At 47.6% G+C, this 12,687-nt stretch overlaps 1 protein-coding gene across 3 annotated transcripts in view; it reads left to right on the plus strand.

Annotated features, from left to right (window-relative positions):
* The window catches only part of WWC1 (WW and C2 domain containing 1), a 177,047-nt gene that overhangs the window by 110,385 nt on the left and 53,975 nt on the right, over positions 1-12,687 (plus strand). For all 3 annotated transcript variants that reach the window (XM_011947743.1, XM_011947744.1, XM_011947745.1), the window contains exons 6-9: positions 5,696-5,825; positions 7,684-7,830; positions 9,110-9,183; positions 11,568-11,810. In XM_011947743.1, coding sequence (XP_011803133.1) covers positions 5,696-5,825; positions 7,684-7,830; positions 9,110-9,183; positions 11,568-11,810 — 594 coding nt within the window. The remainder of the gene's footprint in view (positions 1-5,695; positions 5,826-7,683; positions 7,831-9,109; positions 9,184-11,567; positions 11,811-12,687) is intronic.

Below are 12,687 nucleotides of genomic sequence, written 5' to 3' on the forward strand. Positions count from 1 at the left end.
GCCTGTAATCCCAGCTACTCAGGAGGCTGAAGCAGGAGAATCGCTTGAACCAGGGAGGCAGAGCTTGCAGTGAGCTGAGAATGTGCCACTGCACTGTAGCCTGGGCAACAGAGCAAGACTCCATCTCAAAAAAAAAAAAAAGAGTAGTGTGTTACCTGTCCTGATTGTGACTATACTAGCTAAGCTTTGTCAAACAGTTACTCTGTGCCAGAGAACCCCTGCAGTGTTTCCATGCAAGTGTGCTCCTTTGATCCTACAGCAACACTATAAGGAATGCTTTGTTATCTAACTACCCACATTTTATAGATGAGAAAACTGAGTCATTTAGCAGGTACTCAAGAAAAGTTAGCTTATTGTGGCTGGGCACGGTGGCTCAGGCCTATAATCCTAGCACTTTGGGAGGCCAAGGTGAGAGGATCGCTTGAGCCTGTGAGTTGGAGGTTGCAGTGAGCTGATTGCACCACTGCACACCAGTCTGAGTGGCAAAGTGAGACCCTGTCTCAAAAGAATGAAAGAGAGAGAGAGAGAGGAGAGGAGAGGAGAAGAGAAGAGGGGAGGGGAGGGGAGGGAGGAAGGAAGGAAGGAAAGAAGGGAGGGAAGAAGGGAGGGAGGAAGGAAGGAAGGAAAGAAAAAAGAAAGAACGAGAGAGAAAGAGAAAAAGCCCTCCAGTCTGGGTGACAAAGTAAGGCCCTCTCTCCAAAGAAAGAAAGAAAAAAAGAAAGGAAGGAGAGAGAAAGAAAGAGAAGGAGAGAGAGAGAGAGAGAGAGAGAAAGAAAGCCCTGCAGTCTGGAGATAAAGTAAGACCCTGTTTCGAAGAAAAGGAAAAAAAGGAAGAGAAGAAGGAGAGAGAGGGGGAGAGAAAGAAATTAAGAAAGGGAGAGAGAAAGATGTTAGCTTATTGTTATTATTAACTACAGCATGTAACTGAGACTCGTTCATTGAATTGTGTTCAGCGTATCCAATGGGCTCACTGGACAATCATTACGAAGGTCACCTGGTAGCCCTCTCAGAAGCTCTAGGCCGGACACTCGGCAGATTTCTGCCTTCCAAGGGGGCATCTCACTTACATTCCCAGGGAGGCCACACCTGCATGGATGGCTATTTCTTGCTTTTTGTCTCTCCCTGACTACTATACCTTTTCCTCATTCCATGAATTTCAAATCTACCCTCATCATTCTGTGGCCATAGCCTCAAGCCTTTGGATGTCTATACACGTGCTATAAGAAATACGTATATGGCTTTATATTATTACAAATGGTCTGTAATTTTTGTGTCTTACAAAGTATGGCTTTCTATGTGTTTACATCTTTGTTATATACATGTTATTCATATATCTGTATATACATATACCAATCTTGTCTCTCAAACCAGATTCTGAATTATTAAGACCTGGAACCATGCTTTATGCTTCTTGGTAATCTTCAGTAGCACCAATGACAGTTTGGAGCAATAGTTATAAGCTTAGAAAATGCCTATTTTTGACCTATTAAAACAATAGCCTGATTCCTCCACTTTGCAGCAAAACAGCTTCTGAGCACACAGTTTAAGGGCTACTCACTCCCGTCATCTTACTGAATGGGTTCTCCCTGCCTCCTGGCTCCTGCAGTCCTCAAGAGCTTCTGATTAGAACACTTCCCATTATTCTCTGAGCCACCGCAAACCTGTTTTACCACTTTGTCACCCTGTAGCAGCATTGAAAACTCTTGTTGTTTGGTAAGCTGATGCTGAAACCCCAAAGACAAGCCTCCTTTCTTCCCCTCTCCGTCTGCCCCATGTTTGATATCGGGCCCAGATAAGACTCCATGGCAGCTCCAGCCACCCACACTCCTTAGCTCGAAGCCGGGCTCTGCGTCCAGTGTGGAGGAAGACCCCTCCTTTAATGTACACCTTGGCAGAGAGAGTCAGGAATGCAGTCTTGAGAGGCAGGTGGTCAGGGTTCAAATCCCAGTTCCCTGGGTCCTTGGAAAATGACTTAACCCCTGTAAGCTTTGAATTCATTTGAAAAACTAGGGGTTGTAAAGATTGAACTGGAAAATCCGTGTCAAGTGTGTGGTAGTGTCTGGCATGAGGGAAGAGCTCGTTGAGAATGGGCTGGGGTGGTGACCTCTAGCTGGTTGCCTGCTTATATTGGGAAGGGAACTCAGATGAACTCTACGTCTGCCCTGGGCTAGAGAGTGTGCCGGGGAAGCACTTCATGCCAGCCACCTCATTTCATTCTCTTCACCCCCTTTTAAGAGAAGTTTTTGTCCTGCCATATATTACAGATGAGGGCACTGGCAGGGTTGAAAACATGCCCAGAGCCACCCAGCTTGCAGGTGTCAGGGCTAGGGCTGAAACCCAGGACTACTGGATTTTGAAGTTCATGTCTCAATATCTCTCTTCCCAGTGTCATCCCAGATAACTCCCTCCTCATTCCCAGAAAATGTAAGGCCTCTTTTTCAGAGTCTAACAGGGATGCTATCCAGTCACTTCTACTTCTGTGCCTACTCTTATGTCAGAACATGGGGAAAGGTACAAGTTATCCTTAAGGAATTTCCAGGATAACTTTGACCACATGTAATTTCCCCTTTTAGAAAATTTCTCTTTAGCAGTCAAAAGCTCTGTTGTTTGTTTCTTTCTTTTTAGACGGAGTCTCACTCTGTCACCCAGGCTGGAGTGCAGTGGCGCAATCTCGGTTCACTGCAACCTCCACCTCCCAGGTCCAAGCAATTATCCTGCCTCAGCCTCCTGACTAGCTGGGACTACAGGCATATGCCACCATGCCTGGCTAATTTTTTATATTTTTAGTAGAGATGAGGTTTCCCCATGTTAGCCAGGATGGTCTCAATCTCCTGACCTCATGATCTGCCCACCTAGGCCTCCTGAAGTGCTGGGATTACAGGCGCGAGCCACCATGCCCGGCCAGCTCTGTTGTTTTTTAAGAGCAGCTATGTCACCTGTCATAATTGTGATGATACCAGTTAAGCTTCCTTGGGCAGTTGAGTTACTCTGGGCCACGAATCTATATTGGTTCAATTCATAGTCAGCAACCTGTTTAAAAAAGAGAGAAGGGAAAAGGTTGATGAGGATTAAAGGTTGCCTCTTGGAGGAGGTTGCAAAGAAAAATCAAGATGAAAGCTTGGGACTTTGACTTGTCAGCTCCCTTTCTAATAGGGAAGAGTGGAGACCAGGCATCTCCCCCTATGGGAGGAGGGCAGTGCAGCGCCTCGCCCTGCTGTGCCCAGGTAGGAGGTGTCTGGACAGGACCGGGAGTCGGCTGCTGTCAGCCTTTGCCCCACCTCTCTGTGGCTACCGGGTGTGTAAATCTCTAAAGGCCTGAAGAGAGGACAGCTGAGGGATTTGGAAATCCTAAAACACATGCATCCCCACATATACACACACACACACACACACACTTTTCTTTCCCTTAAAAAAAAAAAAAAGATTCATTCACCGAGTGTATAATGGTGACCCTTTGTTCTTCCCCCACCCCCTCCCCACCCAGCTTCATCCCAAGAGTGTTCCCTCTCAGAGCTGCTCTCTGGAGCCAAATTCCAGAGGCCAGGTTGCTAAGGCCCTTGAAGAAGTCAGGTAGAGGCTGTCGGAAGCCCAGCAGACAAACCGCTTCTGTCTCATCCTGCCAGGGATTCGAAGCCATTCTCGCCCTGTTGACAGAGGACAGCTGGGCACAGCCCCCTCCCCAGAGTCCCCAGCCCTCGGACATGCTCCAACAAACAATGTCTCCCTGCACCTCCTATGCCCATCTGCAGCAGGGCCACTGCCTGTCCCGGACACTGGCTCTGGGGAGCCTCCTTGCCACGGAGCATCTTCTAAGCTCCCTCAGACTAATTTTTTAGACTAAATCGGGGGCCAGTCCTTGCCGACCTGATAGGCCTGCCCAGGCCCGAGTCCTGGAAAGGAATAGACAGGCTATTTTTAGTGGGGAGACATAAACGGGGCTTTGTTTTCTCTCCATGGAGGCTGAAGTAACCGCAGAGGGAGGCTGTGTGGAGACCTCGCTCCATGCCTGCTCTCTCCTCTGCTTGGAAGCGCAGACGATGAGGCCAGGATGAAAACCTGCTCGAGCTCAGGATTCCCCATGAGGGTTATTTTTAGCCCAGGACAGTTTGGCCTGTAGCAGAAAACCACAAAGGAGTGCCTGTGAGCAGTTTCTCATGCTGAAATAATGAGTTTGTGGTGTTCCCGCAGACTGTAAAACTCCTTTTTCTCCACCTTGGACTGAAACCTCAGGCCTAGCCTTTGGCGAAAATGTGATGTAGTTAAAATGCATGTCTGCCTCCAGAACCTTTTTGACACCTGGACCCTCCTTCTTCAGAAGCTCACCCCTGCCTGTCTGGTTTGGTCTGACCTTCACAAAACTACATCAGGACCCCCCTCCCCCTGCTTTTTTTTTTTAGTTTTTCCCCCATCAAAATGAACCTGTATGTAAGGCCTGGATAAGCCAATAAGCTCTCCAGGCTAGAAGCGTTTTAATCCCTTATGTCTGTACAGTAATTCCTAGTTTATCACAAGATTTTCCATCCCGTATTCCATTTGATGTTCCTGACAACTCCATGAATATGGGTTAGGCGGATAACGTTTTCCAGGCTTTTTAGAGGAGGAAACCGAGGCTTTGTGTATTTGAGAGACGACCCCAGGATCATCCTACTAATGGGTAGTAGGGCTGGGAGTTTTTCATCCTTCTGTCCTTTTCGTCATTGTGTTCATTAGTTCAACACATGCTTATTAAAGACAGTGGTTCTTGACCAGCATGATTTTGCTCCCTCTCCCTCAACGGACATTAGGTAATACTTGGAGATATTTTCAGTCGTCACCATTCAGGGTGAGGGTACCAACAGCATCTTGTGGGGTGAGGCCAGGGAGGCTGCTAAACGTCATACAATGCACAGGACAGCCTGCCCTCCCTCCAAAAAAGAATGAGACACACATGTTCAACTCTGCCTCCTGTTCCCAAGCCTTCCAGAGTCAAGTCAAAGATGCTACCACATAAACTATAATACATAAACTGTCACACAGTGTAATGACTGCGGAGTCACAGCTATGTGTGATGTATATGGGAAGCCGCAACCCAGCCTGGAGGAGCCAGGGACGTAATCAGGAAAGGTTTCCCGTAAGAGCTGATGTTTAGAGGACACTGACTTCACGAGCAATGTTGCTTCTGCACCCCCACGCATTGGCTGTATAACAGGAACCTTCTCTGCCTTTTTTTTTTTTTTTTTCCTTTTCTTTCTTTCTTTTTTTTGAGACAGAGTCTTGCTCTGTCTCCCAGGCTGGAGTGCAGTGGCGTGATCTCGGCTCACTGCAACCTCTGCCTCCCGCGTTCAGGCAATTCTCATGCCTCAGCCTCTCAAGCAGCTGGAATTACAGGCACGTGCCACCATGCCCGGCTAATTTTTGTACTTTTAGTAGAGACGGAGTTTCACCGTGTTCCTCAGGTTAGTCTTGAACTCCTGACCTCAAGTGATCCACCTGCCTTGGCCTCCCAAAGTGTTGGGATTTCAGGTGTGAGCCACCATGCCCAGCCCGGGACCTTCTATGCCTTATCCCACAAGTGGGACCTAGGGAGGCAGGATTAGCAGGACAGAGGGAGGGGCCTTCTTAAGTAACTGAAGTCCTGTGGTCTGTGCTTTTCCCCTGGGGAGACCCTGTCCCTCACCCTATCTAAGGCTGACCTTTCCCATTAACTGTCTCCTAGAATCGATAAGAAAATGTCTGATGCTCAGGGCAGCTACAAACTGGATGAAGCTCAGGCTGTCTTGAGAGAAACAAAAGCCATCAAAAAGGCTATTACCTGTGGGGAAAAGGAAAAGCAAGATCTCATTAAGGTATGCAAGTTCCTGTTGATGTGGGTGCCATCTTGATTTCTCCTGAGTATTCCTGTATGCCAGTCTTACGTGGACTGTTTCTACATGGTACACACATTGCTGAGTTCTCATTACCAGTCTTCCTGGGGTTTTGGTTCCATTTCATAGAGGAGGACGTGGAGGCTCAGAAGCATTAAGTGCTTGCATAAGGTCACACAGCTAGTGTAAATGGCAGACTTGGAATGGAAGTCATCTGGACTAGTCCAAAGGCCACATCCTTGCCACTAGCTCTAATTACCTGACTTATTTTTTCTTTGTTTTTTAAACTTTTATTTTTTAATAGAGGGAGTCTTGCTATGTGGCTCAGGCTGGTCTTGGTAACTCCTGGGCTGAAGTGATTCTCTCACCTTAGCCTCCCAAAGTGCTGGGATTACAGGCATGACCCAGCGCACCTGGCCTCTGACTTATTTTTCAAAGAATCAAATGATGTTAATGGTTTCAACATCATTAACCTTTGACATCAAAATGTAGCATCTCTATAAGCATTTCATTGTGTGTTCTGCCTCTATGCTGGGAACTGAACAAATTATAATAGATATTATGTAATGTGCCAGGTGATTATGCCAAGCCTTTTGCATGCATTGTGTCTCATCTCTTAAATCAACCCTAGTTTATCCCCATCCTACAGAAAAAAGACTGTACAACTCAGAGAGGAAGCTAGAGCCATGATTCAAACCTGTGAACCCCTGACTCACAGACCCATTCTCTTACCCCCGTACATATCACCTCCCCTTCCAGGAACCACCCTGACCTCAGATATTTCACTGGCAGATTAGGAGTCCTCAGAGATGCTATAAATGACTTAGTGGAGGAAGCTGTATGCTCTATGACAAACAGAACAGTTTTGAAGCTCCCGCCAGGGACAGCAGCCCAGTGAAAACATTTAGATGAGGAACTCATGGACAGTGAGGCGTGTTCCTGTTCTGATTAGTGGTTGAGATCGCAGAGCCTTAAGCCAGATAGACCAGGTCCAAATCTTACCTCGGTCAATTGCCAGCTTCTCATCAATAAACTGGGGATAATCATAGGTCATTCTTTGCATGACTATTGTCAGGATTCAGTGAGACTCTGGTAAAGCTGACAGTTGTTGAGTATGGGCTGTATTCACTTGTCATCTCGTTTAATCTCATTTAATCAAGATGATTGCCCTGTGAGATAGGATCTGTGATTCTCCCACCCGCCCCCCCCTTTTTTTTAAGAACCAGGGTCTCGCTCTATTGCCCAGGCTGGAGTGTGGTGACACAGTCATAGCTCACTGCAGCATCGAACTCCTGGGCTCAAGCAATCCTCCCACCTCAGCCTCCCGAGTAGTTGGAACTACAGACATGCACCGCCACATCCAGCAAAAAATTTTTTTTTTCAGAGATGGGGGTCCCGCTTTGTTGCCCAGGCTGATCTTGAATTCCTGGCCTCAAGTGATCCTCCCACCTTGGCCTCTGAAAGCACTGGGATTACAGGCATGAGCACCCAGCCAATTATTCTCATTTTACAGGAGAGGAAATCGAGGCAAAGAGAGGTTATTCAGCTAGGTGAAGTCACACAGCTGGGAAGCAGCAGAGCAGGGGTTCCAACTAGGGCAGTGTAGCTCCAGAGTCGGCCTCCACACCGGTTTCTCCTATGTCATAGGCCCAGCACAGAGCCTGGCACACAGCAAGGACCCACTCAGTGCTAGCTCTCTATCACAGGATCAGTAGGATGCCTGGGGAGGGCATGGGTTCCTAAATTAAGGGAGGGTAGAGAGGGAAGCATGGAGAGCGTGGCAGACCCAGAGCTGCCTCCTGGGAAGGCGCATCACTAACCCTGCTCTCCCTTCCTTCAGAGCCTTGCCATGTTGAAGGACGGCTTCCGCACCGACAGGGGGTCTCACTCAGACCTGTGGTCCAGCAGCAGCTCTCTGGAGAGTTCGAGTTTCCCGCTGCCGAAACAGTACCTGGACGTGAGCTCCCAGACAGACATCTCAGGAAGCGTGAGTAGACAGGGCAGGATGCTGGGGGCCTTCCACAGGATGGCAGCTGTGAGGCTGCTGTAGTGGGCACCTGCCTTCTCATGGCTCACCAGGGAGCTGGCCAGGGGCTCTCTGTGGGGCTGGCTGCTGCCTCAGCCCTCTGGAGCTCTGTTCTCTTACAGACCTCCTGGCCCCAGGAGGATATGATGTGATGCCGTGGAGGAAAAGCCTGCAGTGATGAACACCATGGCCCTTAATATTGCCTGGCCAGGTGCTAGTGTCTCTTAATGCTGCACAGAAAGCATGTTTAAAGGACAAAATGTTTTTCTCTGCGTTCTGTTTTGGTTTGGTTTTTTTCATACTATTTTGCAGTTCCGTTTCCATTTTTCTTTCCCCAACTGGACAGCAGAGGATATTTTCCTCCTGTTAGTCTCAAAACAATGCATGCAGCTTTCAGGCAGCTGCTTGACTCCCAGTTCCTAAGCTCAGTCCAGTCCTAGTTATGAATAGTGAAAGCACTGTCCAGATGTGGCTCAGGAAAAGGTTAGAGTAGGGCTGACCCACGGTGCCTCATAACTCGTGGAGAGCTTTTGTTTTACTAGAGCCAGCAACATTGAACGAATCCGCCTTCCAGCCTCTGTGGCAAACAGCCTCTAAATGCTGTTCCTGAGTTCCATAGCTGTCTCCCCACTTGTCCAAGGGTGACCGGTGAGCCTTGTAGCCTCTTGCTGCTCTTAACAGACTAGCACGGCAAAAGTGGCTGTCCCTTCCTTCCCCACACCACCATGTGTCCAGCTACTAGCCATCTGCAGGCCAAAGTATTCGTAAAGGAACTGTACCCCTCTTTGTGAGTGCTGGGGTCTTCTCCCCACCTACCCAGTGTTTCACTCCTGACTGCAGCCTCTCTGAGTTTTCTATGGATCCCCTCCCCAGTGCCCCCAGAATGGCTTTCTTGATATTGGCTATCCCTGTTTCCTCCTCACCAACTGTCCTCCACGCTTCTGTGGCTTGAATTGGCACCAAGCCAAGCCACTGGGGGCTGCAAGATGATATTCTGGGCCTTTGGCTTCTGTTTTCAAAGTGATCGACGTCTTAGTGTACGGCTCTTCCCGTGGCCTGAAGGGAGGAAAGTGTTTTTGCTTCACCAGCTTCCCTGCGATCTGCACCGCCAGCCCCATCAGCGGGGGCTATTCTTGGCTACGGCACCCTCAAGCTGCCAAGTCTCTCATGAGCCCTTGAAACCCAACTCAGCACCGGCCACAACAGCCACATAATTCCTGACTTCGTTCTTCTCCTCCAGTTCAGCATCAACAGCAACAATCAGTTGGCAGAGAAGTTCAGATTGCGCCTTCGATATGAAGAAGCTAAAAGAAGGTAATTGGGCTGGGGCTAGGGGCAGGATGGTTCCAAAAATAATAACTACTATTGTAGAATGCCTGCTCTGTGCTTGGCTTTTCACACACTTCGTCTTCTTTAATCCTCACAAAGATTATGAAGATAGTTATTATCATCTTTATATTTTCATCCTCTCTGAAATTCAGAGAGGAAATGACTCACCCAGGACACTTCACAAGATAGAGAGTGGAACTATGCTTTGAACCCAGATCTGTTTAATCGCAAAGCCGAGTTATCTTCCCACTTGCCTGTCTTGATTTCTGTAAGCAAGACTTTCCCATGATCCTGTAAGCATTTTGGTTTGAAGGAGCACAACTGGACTTTCAGCAACAGGCTAAAAAGATTATGGACACTACCCGCTTCAGTGTCTCCTGCACAGCTGGGAGCAAGCTGGGCTTTTAAGCAGTACAGACCTCTGGGATGTTCTGTGGCTTCACAGAATCCTAACCAGTCGGGTTCCACTACCACAAATAAAATCAAAATAATAATCAAAGCTGACATTTTTAGAGCATCTGTTATAGGCCTAAACAAATTTTTTTTTAAATTACTTTGTTTTCTTTTTTAGAGACAGGGTCTCACTATGTTACTCAGGCTGGTCTTGAACTCCTGGCCTTAATCGATCCTCCCACCTCAGCCTCCTGAGTGGCTGGGATTACAGGCATGCACCACTACACTTGGCTGAGATTGTTTATTGTACTAAAACATTTGTGCATACATCTTCTCATTTAATTTTAAAAGCAACCTTATAGCACAGGGTCTCTCTTATTATCTCCATGTTAGAGAGGAAAAAGGTAAAACCAAGACATTTCATGACTATTCCAGATGGTAGAGGCAGAATTTGAACCCTGGACAATCGGGCTTCAAGTTCATGATCTTTCTGTACTCTGAGCCAGCGTTACTGGCAAAGAATGCCCTGGGCATTGTGGTGTGGATGGAAGCCAGGCACATTGCATCCATTCTTTCCTAGACTAAGTTGTCTGGCCTGTGGACCTTCTCAGCCAGTCCAGGTGAAGTATGGCAGTGCCCAGCTCTGCCCCTCTGCCAATTCTGTGTGAATAGTAGAACTCTGCGGAAATGACAGAAATCTGATAGAAACCAGAGAAAGCAAAAAAGGGAATGTATTGTCTTATTTAACTCCAAAGTCCTGAGATACCTAGCTTCAGGCATAGCTGGATCCAGAGACTCAGATGATATTACACAGATTCAGTCTCTCTCCCTTTCTTCACCCTATCTTACCCTTTAGGGGTGTGGTGGCCAGGGCATGAGAGCTGATGGTACTTTGCAGAGGCCAAGTCCTAAAGGATGATGTCATGATTGTTGTTAGCTATTTGTAGCAGTATTCGTTGTTATACTGTGAATCTTATTTTGATAATGATATACCAATAATGATAATAATACCGAAGGTCTATGTAACACCTGGCAATGTATAAAGGGCTCTTAATGCTGTGTTCTCACATAACCCACCCTATAGGTAACATATCATCTCTGCCTTATAGATGAAGATACTGAGTCTTAGAGCAGTTAAGGGATAAGGCTGCCAGCTCTTTCCTTTAACTGTTTTTTAGTGCCTGCAGTATACCAGTCACTGTGCTAGAAGCTTGTGATACCAAAATGATTTCTTGAGAAATCCTGATGGTCCCTTCCATCAGGAAGGCCAGAGCGAGCCAGGCCTCCAACTCCAGGCCTTTGACCCCAAATCCACGGTTGTTCACACAGTGCCACTACCTCTCTCTGACTTGAGAATACGTGGTCAGTAGTTGTAGTCTTAGTGGTCCAGAACTGCCAGTGACTCAGTACTTGCTATGTGCCAGACACCCTTCCCAATCATTCTGATGAGTGTGTTTTTCTTATCTTTATGGCCTAGGGAATTGGCCCAATGTTAACGTACCTAATAAGTGGTCACGCCAGGTCATAACAACAGTAGCGAGGACTTACTATGTGCCAAGTACAGTGCTTTGCAGGTTACAGATTATATTATAAAACCTTCAACCAAAATGGCACGAGGAAAGGGCTTTTGTTATTCCCTTCAGAGAGCTGAGCAACTTGCCCAAGGCCACACAGCCAGTGGTAAGAGGTTAGTGCCTGGTGATGAATTCACATCTCTATTGTACCAGGAACAGGGCAAGGACATTGCCTTGTTCATGTCTGCACCCCAACCCTGCAGAGCCTACTTCCTCGTTGGCACATGGTAGACACCCACATGTGTTTGTTTAGAAAAAAAATAGGTTCCTTGAGATGACATGCTGATCAAAGGAAGACAGCAACTGTCAAAGATTGCTCTGAGATGTCTGTTTCTTCATAGCGTCTCTTGTTCCCGCAGTGCCATTAGGCACACCAGTCATGCTTGCTTTCTTGGCCCCCAGGATCGCCAACCTGAAGATCCAGCTGGCCAAGCTTGACAGTGAGGCCTGGCCTGGGGTGCTGGACTCAGAGAGGGACCGGCTGATCCTCATCAACGAGAAGGAGGAGCTGCTAAAGGAGATGCGCTTCATCAGCCCCCGCAAGTGGACCCAGGGGGAGGTGGAGCAGCTGGAGATGGCCCGGAAGCGGCTGGAAAAGGACCTGCAAGCAGCCCGGGACACCCAGAGCAAGGCGCTGACGGAGAGGTGGGGCTGGGGTCCCAGGGTGTGTAGGACCCTTCTCTCACTGTCAGTCTGTCTTCAGCCCCCAGATGGCAGAAGGATGAGGGGGCTCCAGGTCCCTGGGCTCCACCCTGAGCATGCTGAGTTCAGAAATCTCTCAGATTGCCGACATAGGAAATCAGGAAAGATAATTCGCCATCCAGTGCACCAGCTACCCTGGTACTTTGCATGGTGAATCATGCTACCAAAAAGTCTGCTTAGGTGCAGGTGTTCAAAAATGTATCTTCTGACTCAATTAAGCCACATAACTCTATATAATTTAAAGCAGTCGTTTTCCAATTTTTTGACAGTGATGCACATTTTATACTGTGACCTGATACAAGGTTCACAAAATAGTGCATGCTCTTTCTACCTGTGATGCTCCTCTGATGTTTTGTCTCTTCTATTGCATTTTGTTTCGTGCAGTTCATGACTCACCAAATTGATTTCACCCCATGCTAAGTAAGGGGTTGCCGTTTGCAGTTTGAAAAACACTGGTCTGGGTGGGGGTTGCAAACTGGTGTGCTTATAGGAGCCAAGCAGGTCACAGAAATGCTGGAGACCCACCTGGCAGTGGTCTGTGTCAGACCAGAGTGCACAGACCCCACTGGTCTAGAGCAGGTGCTGTCTGTCTGCTGCAGCAAATGGGAGTACAGGCCTCGGGCTGCCAGAGCTGCCTGTACTTCAAACAAAAGAGTCGTTTGGATTTTTTATTTTTAAATATTGGGAACTAATCCAGAAGTTTTTTCAAAAAATGCAAATCAGCCTCATCTATGGGCCTGATATAACCTAAAAGCCACTGGTTTATATTCTCTAATTTAGACCTTATCATAGACATTGTCTTTGTTTATTTCCTTCGGTG

This window comes from Colobus angolensis, unplaced genomic scaffold, assembly GCF_000951035.1.
Source record: "Colobus angolensis palliatus isolate OR3802 unplaced genomic scaffold, Cang.pa_1.0 Scaffold27, whole genome shotgun sequence".
Taxonomy (NCBI): Eukaryota; Metazoa; Chordata; class Mammalia; order Primates; family Cercopithecidae; genus Colobus; species Colobus angolensis.